Source organism: Haliotis rubra, unplaced genomic scaffold, assembly GCF_003918875.1.
Source record: "Haliotis rubra isolate DU_JTF1 unplaced genomic scaffold, ASM391887v1 Scf35, whole genome shotgun sequence".
Lineage (NCBI taxonomy): Eukaryota > Metazoa > Mollusca > Gastropoda > Lepetellida > Haliotidae > Haliotis > Haliotis rubra.
In genome coordinates this window covers 848,965-863,315 of record NW_025767024.1, presented here as the reverse complement: position 1 = coordinate 863,315, position 14,351 = coordinate 848,965, and the positions used below count along the sequence as shown (strand labels likewise).

Here is a 14,351-nt window from a genome sequence, read left to right as displayed (position 1 = left end):
TTTCTTGTTTCCCCCAATTTCAAACCAAAATGGCGCGACCCTCATCGGTCGGTCTGCTGCTATGACTGAGCGAATTTACTCTTATTTTAGTCAATGTTGAATGTGCAACTGGCAAGGATGCAGATTCAGACTATGACTCTGACTTTTCAGATCTTCATGGAGATGTTGATGACTTGTCTGAAGACTAGTTCTGTCATGTTGTAACCAGATGATTCCACTAGGAGAGATTCAACAGTCCAAGCTCTCTGTGTGCATATTAAATTATAGCTTAAAATAAAACAAACCAGTTTTAAGTCTTGAAATGGTGTTTTATTTATATTTGGAGGACAGGCTAGATTTTGGCAGGACTGGTAAATAATTTGACCAGTCAGTCCTGTGGACAGGCTAGATTTTCTACATCTTTCCTACACTGCGTACTGCATATTACTATTTCTTGCAAGGTTTTTATGTAACAAAGGTTTCTGCTTTGCAAGATTCTGAAAAAATGTCTTATTCTGTGTGTGTGTACGTGTGTGGGTGTGCTTAATGGGTATTTTGAGACATCATAGAAAGGAGAAAAGGCAGGCTGCAGATTGGAAGGAAATAATTTGTTTGTGTATTCTCCACATAGCTGCTCACCATATCTCCTGCACCATGCACAAGATGTACTCCGAGACCATTGAAGGGGTCGAAGAAGCCATCATTGACCCTGATGGCTCCGGACCACTCAGGCCTTTCAAAGTCATGTGTGAAATGAGTAAGTTGCATGAACTCTTAGATTCATTAAACTCAGGACCCTGTAAAAACCCTATTAGAATTGTGTTGTCTGCTCTTTATAGGTACAGTTATGTTTGAAGCCACAGTACCTCCTCTGTTACCCATTGAGATCCAGGTTAGATTTGATCTTCAGTAACCCTTGTTGTAAGAGGCGACTAATGCGATCGGGTGGTCAGGCTCACTGACTTGAATGACACATGTCACCATATCCCAAATGCGTACATCGATGCTCATGCTGTTTATCACTGGATTGTCTGGTCCAGACTTGATTATTTACAGACCGCCTATGTACATGGGTACAATGTGTGATGCCCATTTCTGATGTAGCCCGCCGTGATATTGTTGGCGTAAAACCAAACACTCTCACTCATTTAAGATGATGCTGGAAGACCAGTGACTTCCATCAGCCACGACTCTGAGAGCTGGATCACGGTCAATGGCTACCAGGAACCAGGGTCCTACATCCGTTTCCTCAACTATGTCACGGGCCTTCCCGAGCTGACCAACGTCATCGAGAGATCGTCCAGCTGCAGGCAGTACATTGAATACAGCTGCTTCAATTCCAGACTGCTGGCTAAACCAGGTGAGAACTTCACAGTATACAGATTGATTTGCGAGTTCTGTTTGGTATGGGGCGTTGGGTAAGCCTGGTGGTTAAAGCGTTCGCTCGTCACGCCGAAGACTCGGGGTCGATTCCCCACATGGGTACAATTTGTTAAGCCCTTTTCTGGTCTCCCCTGCCATGATATTGCCGGAATATTGCTAAAAGCGGCATAAAACTAAACTCACTCACTCATTCTGTTTGGTATATATAGAACTGTTCTTAAATCAGGGAGAGCTTCTATGGATGTCAACTTCTCATTTATGAGTGAAACAATGTTTCAGTTAATGCTTGTTCTTTCATCAGGTGAATGAATTTGGGAAGCTGTGAGTGAGCTTATGTATATGTATGCGAGAACAATAAAAGTAGAGAGATAACATTAAGATAACATAAAGGTGGAAACTTAACAGGGAGAAGCCAACAGTAGACTCTCACTGATTGGTGATAGGACTGGACAATTGGCAGCCAGGAATTAAAATAGCACTTTTGGTAATGGAGGCGGAAGATCATTAAAATAGCACTGATTGGTAATGGAGGCAGAAGATAATTAAAATAGCACTGATTGGTAATGGAGGCGGAAGATAATTAAAATAGCACTGATTGGTAATGGAGGCGGAAGATAATTAAAATAGCACTGATTGGTAATGGAGGGAAGATAATTAAAATAGCACTGATTGGTAATGGAGGCGGAAGATAATTAAAATAGCTCTGATTGGTGATAGCACTGGGCAAATGGAATACCGCTGGATAGTTACCTAGATGGATCTGGATTAAGTCGCAATCACTGACAGATATGTTCCCTGGTCAGAGTTCATGGCTACACAAAATGTTCATAGCGTTCATAAGCGTACATTAAAGTATAGAGTTACGATAGGTCATCGTGTTACGAATGCTTTGTGGATTAGGGTCCCGATGTCAATGGCGTCTTAAACTTTTTTGGTGACAAGTTGTTGGTAGACAGAACTTTGGTAACTTCCCACATAATGGTTAGACTTGAAATGGTTTTGCTGAAATCTTTGGTGATTGAGGATGTTTGGTCTTGCTAGTTGACAAATGTCTCATGTTGTTTGTGTTGAATTTCTCAGGATGCAGACCTTGGACATCTGTCAACAATCAGGACTTATTCATTTGGTTACAGCGTTACAGTCAACAGCTGGGCTGAATGGTTGATAGTGTTTACGAGACACAAAAATATGCGTCCAGTACACACAAATGTAGAGAATGGACGCAGAAAATTCACTGCGTCCAAACGGAGCAAAATATTATTCATGTACCCACAACACATCCATGAGTTTCCTAAGTGTTTGGATGAGCAGTTACATGCATCATTTCACCCGTCAGTCCACATGATCAATTATTCATTCCAGGCTCCAAGGAAATTATCAAAACGTACAGTTCTCTACACTCCTACTTCACAGGCCCTCATATTGTCATCAAGTACCCTTAAAACTAATAATCGGCACCCCTGATGTTTGTCGACGTAAAACCCTAACTTTACATGTGACGTTCTTGGTTTCAGCTGATACATTAGAGAGATCCTTTGCGTGGTGGGTCGGCCGCACCTACCAACCCATGTACTACTGGGGCGGCGCTGCTCCTGGCTCCTTCAAGTGTTCATGTGGTCTAGACGAGAAGGGCTGCATCGGCACCAGCGAAACCTGTAACTGTGATGCTCAACAGCTGGTGCAGACCTCGGACAAGGGGTACCTGGTGCACAAGGATTACCTCCCAGTCCTGGAGCTCCACATGGGGGATACTGGCACTGTGACGGACACAAAGTCTGGGGCACATAGAGTCGGGAAGCTGGAATGTGAAGGCGATGGTATGTTGTTCACTTTCACAAGTACCCGTGTTAGAATTGATCCTCAGTAACCCATGCTTGTCGTAAGAGGCGACTACCGGGATCGGGTGTTCAGGCTCGTTGACACACAATTGCGTGCATGGATGCTTATGCTGTTGATCACTGGATTGTCTGGTCCAGACTCAATTATTACAGACCGCTGCCATATAGCTGGAATATTGCTGAGTGCGTGAAACTTAACTCACTCACTCACTTTCACAAGACGACTATATGTGTGAATGCAGTTTTACCTGGTCAACAGTGAGCACATTGTCAGTACAGGTTTTGCAATGGGAGTTGTCTCCCCTGCATAATACTCTCAAACAACTATTCTTTAATTGAATTTGGTATGAACTTGTGCTGCATTATACATGTTGCACTTGTGATGTAATAATGACAGGAATTTATCTAGATTTCCAAGTAGTAATATTTATCATAACATAAACTGGCAATTTTTGTTGTTGCAGTTTTGGATTTTGTACTGACAGTTGTAGCCATTCATGAATCCAGATAACATATTCACAAAGATCTCTTCTGAGACACATCTTGGTGACTTACAGAAAACAAATAAAGAATGTGTATTAAAAATTGAGTGCACTATTGTCAATCCAAGAAAAGAACAATGATCAACCCAAAGAAAGACCTGTCTAAGTGTGGCACAGTGATATTAGTGAGAATGTGTCAATATGGCCCCTTTTTGTCAATCACCGCCTCCGTGGTGTAGTGGTTAGAGCGTCCGCCCGGAGAGCGGAAGGTCGCGGGTTCGATCCCCGACCGCGTCATACCAAAAGATGTTTAAAATATGGTACTTGTTGGTCCCTGCCTGGCGCTCGGCATTAATGGGTACAACAAGGACTGGCCGGCTCGGAGTCAGTATAATGTGTCTGAGTGGGGTATTCATGCTTCACTGCGGCATGGTATCTCAGTGGGCTAGCATTATAAAACCAGCTTAAGTCTGGGCTAGTACAAGCAGCCGCACATACACACGCATGCACGTCATATGAGCAAATATTCTCAAGCACGACGTTAAACCCAATTTCACCTCACCTTTTTGTCAATCCTAGCAGGGGCGGTTGGGTAGCCTAAGAAGTGGTTAAAGCATCCACTCGTCCCTCTGAAGACCCAGCTTTGAATCCCCACATTGGTACAAGCTCATTTGTGTGAAGCCCATGCGTGATATTGCTGGAATATTGCAGTGATATTACCAGGAATTGTATGTAAATTTTAAAATTTAGAGACAATTTAATACCTGTAAATGGTGTTTATTTCAGATCTGTTCGATAACGTCATCACCTTCAGGAAGACTGATGGTACTTTAGAATTTGCAACATTTGAAGCTGAGAATGCAGGTGACATCTGGTACCAGTTCCGCACAACATCTACAGACGGTGTCATGGTCCACAACACTGGGCCCAGAGACTTCATTCAAGTGCGACTCTCTTTCCGTAAGTAGTTCAGAGGTCCTTGTTTTACTTGGCAACTTTATTGAGAGTATGACAACATTCTAGGATGTCATGCTGTGACAGATTAATTACAGTAGAGGATGGGTCATGTTGTGTAATGGCTGATACACTATAGCAAAATGAATGAATTAGGTCACGTGATGACAGATAAACTGAATGACTTAGGTCATGCGATGACAGATAAACTCAATGACTTAGGCCACGTGATGACAGATAGAGTCCGTTTGAGACAAAATGATACCGATGAATTGCAATCTAACACAAAAACAAATAAACATAAAGAATTAAACCAACACGGACTGCAAGAAACAACTGACCCAAAAAATGGTAGAGCTGTGACGATACATCGTAGTATCGATAATCGTACTACTTTATCTGACGATAAATATATCGATACTTTTGTTCGTATCGTGATATGTATCGTTGACTTTAAAATTGTTAATGTTCACTAGAAATTGACGGTTATGTAAAAATTTACACTGTTTCTTGCTATCAAAATATACTTTTTTGTAAAGCAAATAACTCAAGATAGCATATCGTGATATACATCGATTCGAATCGTATCGTTCCAAGATATCGAGATACATATCGTATCGTGACATTTCCATATCGTCACATCTCTAAAAATGGCATAATTCTTGTCACAAAAATAAAAAAGTTGTTTAGAAACTGTCATCATTTATTTGTGCGTTTTCCAAGTTTGTTACAAGGGCGCATTGGCAACTAAAGAAACAGCGTAAAAAGCGAGATGCACGTGCATTAGTGACATCAGAGACATGTGATTACTGCTGATTGACAAAGTGAGAGAAAATGAAAGTCTATACTTTACAAAGTCTGTGATTTCTTCAAAGGATGAAAATGACAAGGGGGTGACCCAAGTATGCAATTACAAAGTACATACACTGGGGTACGCTGTCATCTAAGCCAGCTAAAAAATTTGTTGAGGACCCCGTTAGCACGTGCATCTGAAGCTGCGTGGCTGTTCCTTTAGTTGCCAATGCGCCCTTGTAACAAACTGGGAAAACGCACAAATAAATCATGACAGTTTCTTAAACAACTTTTTTTATTTTTGTGACACAAATTATGCCATTTTTTTCTAGAGTTGGTCTGTTGTTTTTATTGCACTCCGCATTGGTTTGATTCTTTTATGTCTATTTGTTTTTGTGTTAGATTGCAATTTATCAGTATCATTTTGTCTCAAATGGACTGTGAACTGAATGAATTAGGCCATGCGATGACAGATAAACGGAATGATTTAGGTCACGCAATGAAAGAAAAACAGAATGAATTAGGCCATGTGATGACAGATAAACTGATAGAATTAGGCAATGCGATGACAGATTATCTATAGAAATATGAATGAATTAGACCACATGATGACAGATTATCTATAGAAATATGTATGAATTAGACCACATGATGACAGATTATCTAGAATGAATGAATTAGGTCACATGATGACAGATAAACTGATAGAATATGTATGAATGCAATGACAGATTATCTATAGAAATATGAATGAATTAGACCACATGATGACAGATTATCTATAGAAATATGTATGAATTAGACCACATGATGACAGATTATCTATAGAAATATGTATGAATTAGACCACATGATGACAGATTATCTATAGAAATATGTATGAATTAGACCACATGATGACAGATTATCTATAGAAATATGTATGAATTACATGACAGATTATCTATAGAAATATGAATGAACATGATGACAGATTATCTATAGAAATATAGAAATATGAATGAATTAGACCACATGATGACAGATTATCTATAGAAATATGAATGAATTAGACCACATGATGACAGATTATCTGTAGAAATATGAATGAATTAGACCACATGATGACAGATTATCTGTGGAAATATGAATGAATTAGACCACATGATGACAGATTATCTATAGAAATATGAATGAATTAGACCACATGATGACAGATTATCTATAGAAATATGAATGAATTAGACCACATGACAGATTATCTATAGAAATATGAATGAATTAGACCACATGATGACAGATTATCTATAGAAATATGTATGAATTAGACCACATGATGACAGATTATCTATAGAAATATGAATGAATTAGACCACATGATGACAGATTATCTATAGAAATATGTATGAATTAGACCACATGATGACAGATTATCTATAGAAATATGAATGAATTAGACCACATGATGACAGATTATCTATAGAAATATGAATGAATTAGACCACATGATGACAGATTATCTATAGAAATATGTATGAATCTTGTCATACCATGATGGATTAACCACAGTATCTTGAATGGATCTGGTTATTACACTGAAATATGAACATTCCCTCCCAATGATTGTTCACCAAACATTCTACATTCTTGTTCTCGCCAACAGAGGGAGACACTATACAGTTCCGCTATGATGTGGGTAACGGCGTGCAGGTCCTGACCTACCAGTCTCCTGGACCCTTGAATGACGACACATGGCACACGGTCCATGTGGAACACAACAGGAAGCAGGCATGGATGAGGATTGACGACTTCACTGAGGTCTTCAGAAATGAAGATTCCGACCTGATACGGATGTTGGACCTCACAAGCCGACTTGTTATTGGTATGTAGCAGAACAGTGAATGAAGGGAATTCCTTGTCAGGCCATGTCAACTTCTACTTTACCACTACTGTATCCATGTTTTTTGCCTGTTCACTTGTTAGCTGAGTAACTGACTCTGTATCTTCCCCCTACCCTCAACCCACCCACCTTACCCCTCCCCTACCCTCAACCCACCACCCCTACCTCTCTCCTACCCTCAACCCACCCACCTTGCCTCTCCCCTACCCTCAACCCACCCACACTACCTCTCCCTACCCTCAACCCACCCACCTTACCTCTCCCCTACCCTCAACCCACCCACCTTACCTCTCCCCTACCCTCAACCCACCCACCTTTACTACCTCTCACCTACCCTCAAGCCCACCCACACTGCACTCTCACCTACCCTCAACCCACCCACCATACCTCTCCCTACCCTCAACTCACCCACCTTACCTCTCCCTACCTTCAACCCACCCACCTTACCTCTCCCTACCCTCAACCAACCCACCCTACCTCTCCCTCCTCTCCCACCTACCCTCAGCCCACCCAGCATGCTGCACCCCTCCCCCCCTCAACTTTCCCACCCTACCTCTACCCTACCCACCTCACCCCAACCCACCCTACCTCACCCTACCCTCAACCAACCCACCCTACCTCTTCCCTATCTCTCCCCCCTCCTCAACCCACCCACCTTACCTCTCCCTACCCCTCAACTCCCCACCCACCCTACCTCTTCACCTACCTCAACCCACCCCCTACTCTCAACCCACCCACCCACCTTACCTCTCCCTACCCTCAACCCACCCACCTTATGCCTCTCCTCTACCCTCAACCCACCCACCTATCTCTCCCTACCCTCAACCCACCCACCTCTCCCCCTACCCTCAACCCACCCTACCTCTTCCTATCTCTCCCCTACCCATAACCCACCCACCTTACCTCTCCCCACCCTCAACTCACCCACCCTACCTCTCCCCCCTCACCCTCAACCCACCCTACCGCTTCCCTATCTCTCCCCTACCCTCAACCCACCCAGCCTGTTTCTGCTGCACCCTCTCTCCACAACCTCCACCCCATGTCCTCTCTCCTCCCCAACTCCAACTCCCCATAATATACATCTCTGATACTTGATTGTTTGAGGAGGGTGTTACTTAGCAATCACGCAAAACTATCTCAAGACAATTATTGATGTCATGTAATATTTCAGGCGTTAAAGTGGACTTCAGTGACGGCTTTGTTGGATGTATGAGAGGCCTAAGAGTGAACGGTCAGCTCCTGGACATGAAGGGCAAGGTCGAGAGAGGAGATGTAACCTATGGAGTAGCTGTTGGCAAGTATTCTCAAACAACACCTCAATCTTAGTTTGTTAATATACCCTAATGAAGTGATTTCATTACCTAATGAAGTGATTTCATTACCTAGCAATCTTAAATTTATTTTCACCCCTGCTTGGTTTCATTCACGAGAGACAACTCCGTTAGTCCTTTTTCATTAGTTTGTGAAGAGTTATCCCCCTTTGTTTACTTGCTAGCAGACGACATTTTCAGTGATCCTCAGTATGGATGATTTAGAGAAAAGGAAGTTGATTTTAGAGTATTATAACAAGGACATCAGATCAGCTAAAGTGATTTCAAGTAGAACAGGCATCCCTTTGTCCACTGTTTATCGTGTTTTGAAAAATGTTGCAATGGATATGGCATTGAGCACCAGGGAGGCACAGGTAGGCCTAGAAAATTGACTGTCAGTGACAAGAGGCGGCTTGGTATTCTTGTTTCTAAAAACAAACGAAGGAGTTTAGAAAACTTAAGGCTGGATATGATTGATAGAGGAACTGTGGCTGTCTGTAAAAAGGAGACAATTAAGAATTGAGCTGCATGCAATGGGTTGGCAGAAAAGTCGAGGAATTCCATCACCGATCATGAAACCTGAACAAAAGGAGCGAAGGTTGAACTGGTGCTTACAGCATAGAAATTTTAACTGGGACAATGTGATTTTCTCAGATGAAAGTTCTGTGTGGCTGTTTCCTAATACACTGAAATTCTGGACCAAACAAACTGAAAAACCTTCGTATCTGATTAGCGCCCAAAGTACAGTCCGAAATTTACGTGTGGGGTGGCATATCTGTGTTAGGGGCAACGCCCCTCTGTGTATTTGAAGGGAATATGAACAGTGAGTGGTACACAGATATTCTCGAGGGACATTTATTTCCATCTGCTCACGTGTTCTATGGACATTTTTGGATTTTCCAGCAGGACAACGAGCCAAAACATTGTTCAAAGCATTCACAGGCCAGGTTTCAGACCAAAAATATGACATTATTAGATTGGCCAATCTATAGCCCTGACCTAATCCAATAGAAAATGTTTGGGGACTTATGAAGGAAAGTGTCAATAAGAAAAATCTGACAAATATTGCTGAAATGAAAGAAGAGGTGGTCCGTTATTGGGACAGCACGGACCACGATTTTTTAACTTCTTTGATCATTAGTATGTCCCGCCACATTGAAGCCTGCATTGCTGCCCATGGTGACTTGACAAAATACTAACTGTTCACCTGTCTTTGAATCTGGAGTTATGTTCTGCTAATATTCACATTTAATACGTGAGTAATGAGTGAAAAAAAATACAAAAACTTACAATCTTTAAATTCTCAATAGTTTCAGGTTGTACTGTATATAATGTGCCCCGAAGTGAGCACCTTGGGATGGAAACTAGGCGCTTTTTAAGTTCCAAGTTGTTCGATAGCACAATATATTTCACTTGCCGTGACTGTGTTAAGCTATTGCCCTAGGACTATATTATGCTAAGTTATTCCCTGGCACTATATTAAGCTGAGTTATTCCCTGGCACTGTATTAAGCTAAGTTATTCCCTGGCACTGTATTAAGCTAAGTTATTCCCTGGCACTGTATTAAGCTAAGTTATTCCCTGGCTCTATATAATTTCCATGTTGCTCCTTGCCACTATACAAGTTATTCCAATTTGTTCATTGGTTGCAGGCTGTGTGGGCAAGTGTTCCAGCAACCCCTGTTTCAACGGAGGCACATGTCGGGAGGGGTACTCCGGCTACACCTGTGACTGCTCCTACACCCCCTTCAGAGGCTGGATGTGCGGCAGAGGTAGGTCATGTTTCAGCATTGTCTACAGAATGCCAAAATATGGTGTTCTCACTGTTCCATAAACACCAACAGTTTAGCATTGTAGAACTGAACTTACTGAATTTTACGTGTTAAGCACCTGAAACCCAGTTCAGTGTGTTTTCTGTAAAAGGAAATCTGCATACACATGAAAGTTCAGTCATGTAAGTTTTCAGACTTAGTCTAGGATGCTTATAAAGATTGCTTACAGTCTAGAAGTTGGTCTCTTATTGGAGCATTGCAATTTATAATAATCTATAATAATAATAATAATGTGTCTGGTGTACAGAGCTTAGTGACTTGATTGAATACCCTGAAGGCATGAATTGTTGTTTGCAATATCAATCACTTAACTGTCCAGAGTTAAATATTTAGCGACTGTTGTCAAAGAGGTGGAATATTGCTGTATGTAACGTTAAACAAGTAATTTTCAAAATAAACTGTTGACAGTTCGAGTTGAATCTTGCTCTTACAGAGGTCGGGGTCAACATGCAGACTAACTTCATGGTCCGGTATACCTTCGATGAGGACCAGGGTCTCTCGGCCTCGGACTTCCAGTATGCTCGCATTGGCTTCTCTACCAAGAACAAGCAAGGAATTCTGATGCAGATGAGGAACCAACCCAACACTGAGTATATCTCTGTGGAAATGAATAACAATGGTACATACTTTCTTTGTGGGTAAGGGGCGGTGGGGTAGCCTAGTGGTTAAGGAATTCGATCGCTATGACAAAGACCCGGGTTTGATTCCCCACATGGGTACAATGTGTGAAGCCCATTTCTGGTGTCCCCTAACATGATATTGCTGGAATATTGCTAAAAGCCACGTAAAACTAAACTCACTCTTTGTGGATAGCTTGGGAAAACACTTGGTATTCAGGATTATAGATAAATGGTCCTTAACTCATCTTCGATGTTCTGAGTGTCTGGTGTTTACTGGAAGACATCATACAAATATCTTTCAGTATTGCCTTGTAACTGAATCATTTTCAGCACCATAGAAAATAAATATTAATACATTCCTTCGAACTGCTGTTTTTGTTTTATGAAAATATTTGACCCTGTTAACAATGCATGTTCCTGTTTCCAGGTGGAGTGAAGGTGGCCCTGGACGTGGGTTTCCAGAGGGAAGAGGTGAACACCCCTAATGTTGGAATAGACTACACCAATGGACAACAGCATGAGGTGGTGGTCAGACGAAGCAACAAGGGCAGAACTATATTTGTCCAGGTAACAGCAGTTTTCAGGTAGCCAAGCACACAGCCACAAGAGGGGGCCCTTCTGACTGTTGAGCAGAGTTTTCTCCCTTGGGTTTGCCAGAATCTTATCATGGTTCAGATCCCTGTAGTTGATCCATTGTCAGCAGGGGTGTAGCTACCATTACAGGGGCGGATACAGCTTTTTTAGAAAGAGGGGATGCACACTATTGAGAAAAGGAGGGTGCACACTTCATTTTCACCCGAGTTTCAATGGTCATTTAACAAACTTTCAGCACAAAAGGGGGGTGCGCACACCTGCATCCCCCCTCTGGATACGCCTATGCATTATAAAAAAAAAGCCCGGGCTTACTCATGATTTTTGCTTAAAAGGTTGGGCAAGCCCTCAATACTATCTAAATTTAAAGCTTTGCAACCTATTGGGCTTAACTTGTTTGAGTGGCATTTTTAGAAGTTGGGACGTACAATATGGAACAAGTTTTTATGGATAACAACTTCTTTATTTCGTGAGTGCGACGTTTCGATACAGATTCTTGTACCGTTGTCAAGCAAGAGTGATACATGAAGTGGAGGGGCTGCATATATATACTGTGTATAACAATGAAACAACATACATTGTAATTGACAAAGGAAACAACATAATTGCCATAATTGGTTAAGCAGTAAGCTGATGAAGCCAGTGAGTACACAAAGGATAGTGAATGGAAGCCAGAGATGTATACTACATTGTAACTACTCCTGTATTTATGGCTGTATTTCACATATTTGCTTCAGTAATAACACAGTTTGATTTTACCCACTGTAGGTTGACGACTACCCTCCAGTTGAGACAACATTTGATGTCTCCGACACCAGTGACACCATCCTGGACAACCCCAAATATCTTTTCATCGGCAGCAATGGTAAAACATTGCAATTAATTTCATGTAGATTTAAAGTCAATTTAACCAAATGTAGATATGCATTTATTCTGTTAATGTTAATTGGAGTCGGTGAATCAAAGCTAAACCGACTTAAAGGTAATTTATTATAGGGGGAGGGTTGGGCCAGTAGGATTGGTCCTGGAGTGTATCATAGGATATCCCCTGCCGAACCCCCAAAGTCACCTCTCGCCCTCCCCAGACCCCAACCCTCCCATTCCATATTATGTAATATAAAACAATTTTCATGTTGCCCTTTTTTCAATATTTCTTCATATGTATATGTATATCATTAATTATATATGACTGGAATAGTCATAAAGAATATACCCATTGGTCCCACTGGCCTTGCACATACCCTTTTAATACATCACCAGTCCCTAGTATTTTTACATTTGACGTCAAAGAACACTTTAACACACAGTACCATCACATATTTCAGATACTGCCAATTCTGCTAAGGGCTTTGAAGGGTGTATCTACCGTATGCAAGTGGACAACATCTTCCCCTTGAAGAGAGCATTCCAGGACCCGCGGCCTGCCTTCATCAGCCTCATCCCTGAAGGTAAGAACAGACAACTCAGCCCTGTGAGGGTAGTTTACCATCTACCCAGGGTATGTCAATCCTCGATAATCTCCAGGGTATACGTTACGATAACTCTCCACTATACCCTGGATGCATTCATGGCTTGGGGTGATAATTTTATTACCTCCCTTGGCTGGCTCCGCATTCTCACAGTAACCAATCAGCTAAGCCGCCGTTACAACCGAGCTTACCAGTGTCAACAAAGATAGCCCGGTCGCAGTCGCGAAGGTTTGTTCGCTGTGCCACTCAGATTTTTTGGGAAATAATAAAGACAAATTCACAGATCTGAAACTTTAAACAAATATTTAAAAGAACTCCTACTTCTTACAGAGTACCTCTGCATCAATTGTGTTGCCAAGTTTAAACGGTTAGATAATTTAAAAAGCGAAAGTGAGTTGTGAGTGGTACGCTTAACTTCCCAGCGTAGGCACCTGATTGGATAAAAAGCCAGCCAAGGGAGGTAATAAAATCATCGCCCCAAGCCATGGATGCATCCAGGGTATAGTGGAGAGTTATCGTAACGTATACCCTGGAGATTATCGAGGATGGGGCATGTCTTGCATTTAGGAAAGTCTTTATCCTGCATTTGGAAAGGAATGCAGAGTACATCTTTGTTTTTCGGGAGCATCCACAATCTGTCTCCCTATGTTGATGGGTAAGTTTTGCTTTTCATGAAGAAAACTGGTAAGTCTTACATTTTGGGCAAGTACTCGTTTCATGCTTGCATATTGATAACCCATTGGTTATATCTTTTTTATAGTACACATAGTAGGTATTGCATTTCTATAGTACACAAAGTATATCTTGCATTTCAATAGTTTGCAGGGTATATTTTGGATTTCGATAGTATGCAGGGCATATCTTGTACTTTGACAGTACATAGGGTAAACCTTGCATTACCATAGTACACCGAGCATTTCCTAGGTATGCTGGGCATATCTTGCATGTTGGACACATGTGTTAAAAGATACCATATTTCACCTCAGGGCATCCATTTTATTTCCAGGCAAGGTGAGAGAAGATATGTGTGGAATTGAAGAATACACACAGGCTCCTGATCCCATCGAGACTCGTCCTCGTGGCGGTGATGTCATCAACGTCACATATCCATACTTTGCCGATGAGGGTCTAACAACAAACGAAAGAATCATCCTTGGAGGTACATTGAGTACACATCCCATCAGTTGTAGGCCGCTGTGTGCTTCATGGGTTTGATTCTTGGG

At 41.7% G+C, this 14,351-nt stretch overlaps 1 protein-coding gene across 1 annotated transcript in view; it reads left to right on the top strand.

The window, feature by feature from the left end:
• Positions 1-14,351, top strand: part of LOC124284991 (neurexin-4-like) — a 31,100-nt gene that overhangs the window by 14,127 nt on the left and 2,622 nt on the right. The window contains exons 13-24 of the mRNA XM_046721131.1: positions 611-736; positions 1,133-1,339; positions 2,877-3,179; positions 4,469-4,642; positions 7,071-7,289; positions 8,479-8,601; positions 10,269-10,388; positions 10,882-11,067; positions 11,496-11,635; positions 12,428-12,524; positions 12,985-13,107; positions 14,135-14,287. Coding sequence (XP_046577087.1) covers positions 611-736; positions 1,133-1,339; positions 2,877-3,179; positions 4,469-4,642; positions 7,071-7,289; positions 8,479-8,601; positions 10,269-10,388; positions 10,882-11,067; positions 11,496-11,635; positions 12,428-12,524; positions 12,985-13,107; positions 14,135-14,287 — 1,971 coding nt within the window. The remainder of the gene's footprint in view (positions 1-610; positions 737-1,132; positions 1,340-2,876; positions 3,180-4,468; positions 4,643-7,070; positions 7,290-8,478; positions 8,602-10,268; positions 10,389-10,881; positions 11,068-11,495; positions 11,636-12,427; positions 12,525-12,984; positions 13,108-14,134; positions 14,288-14,351) is intronic.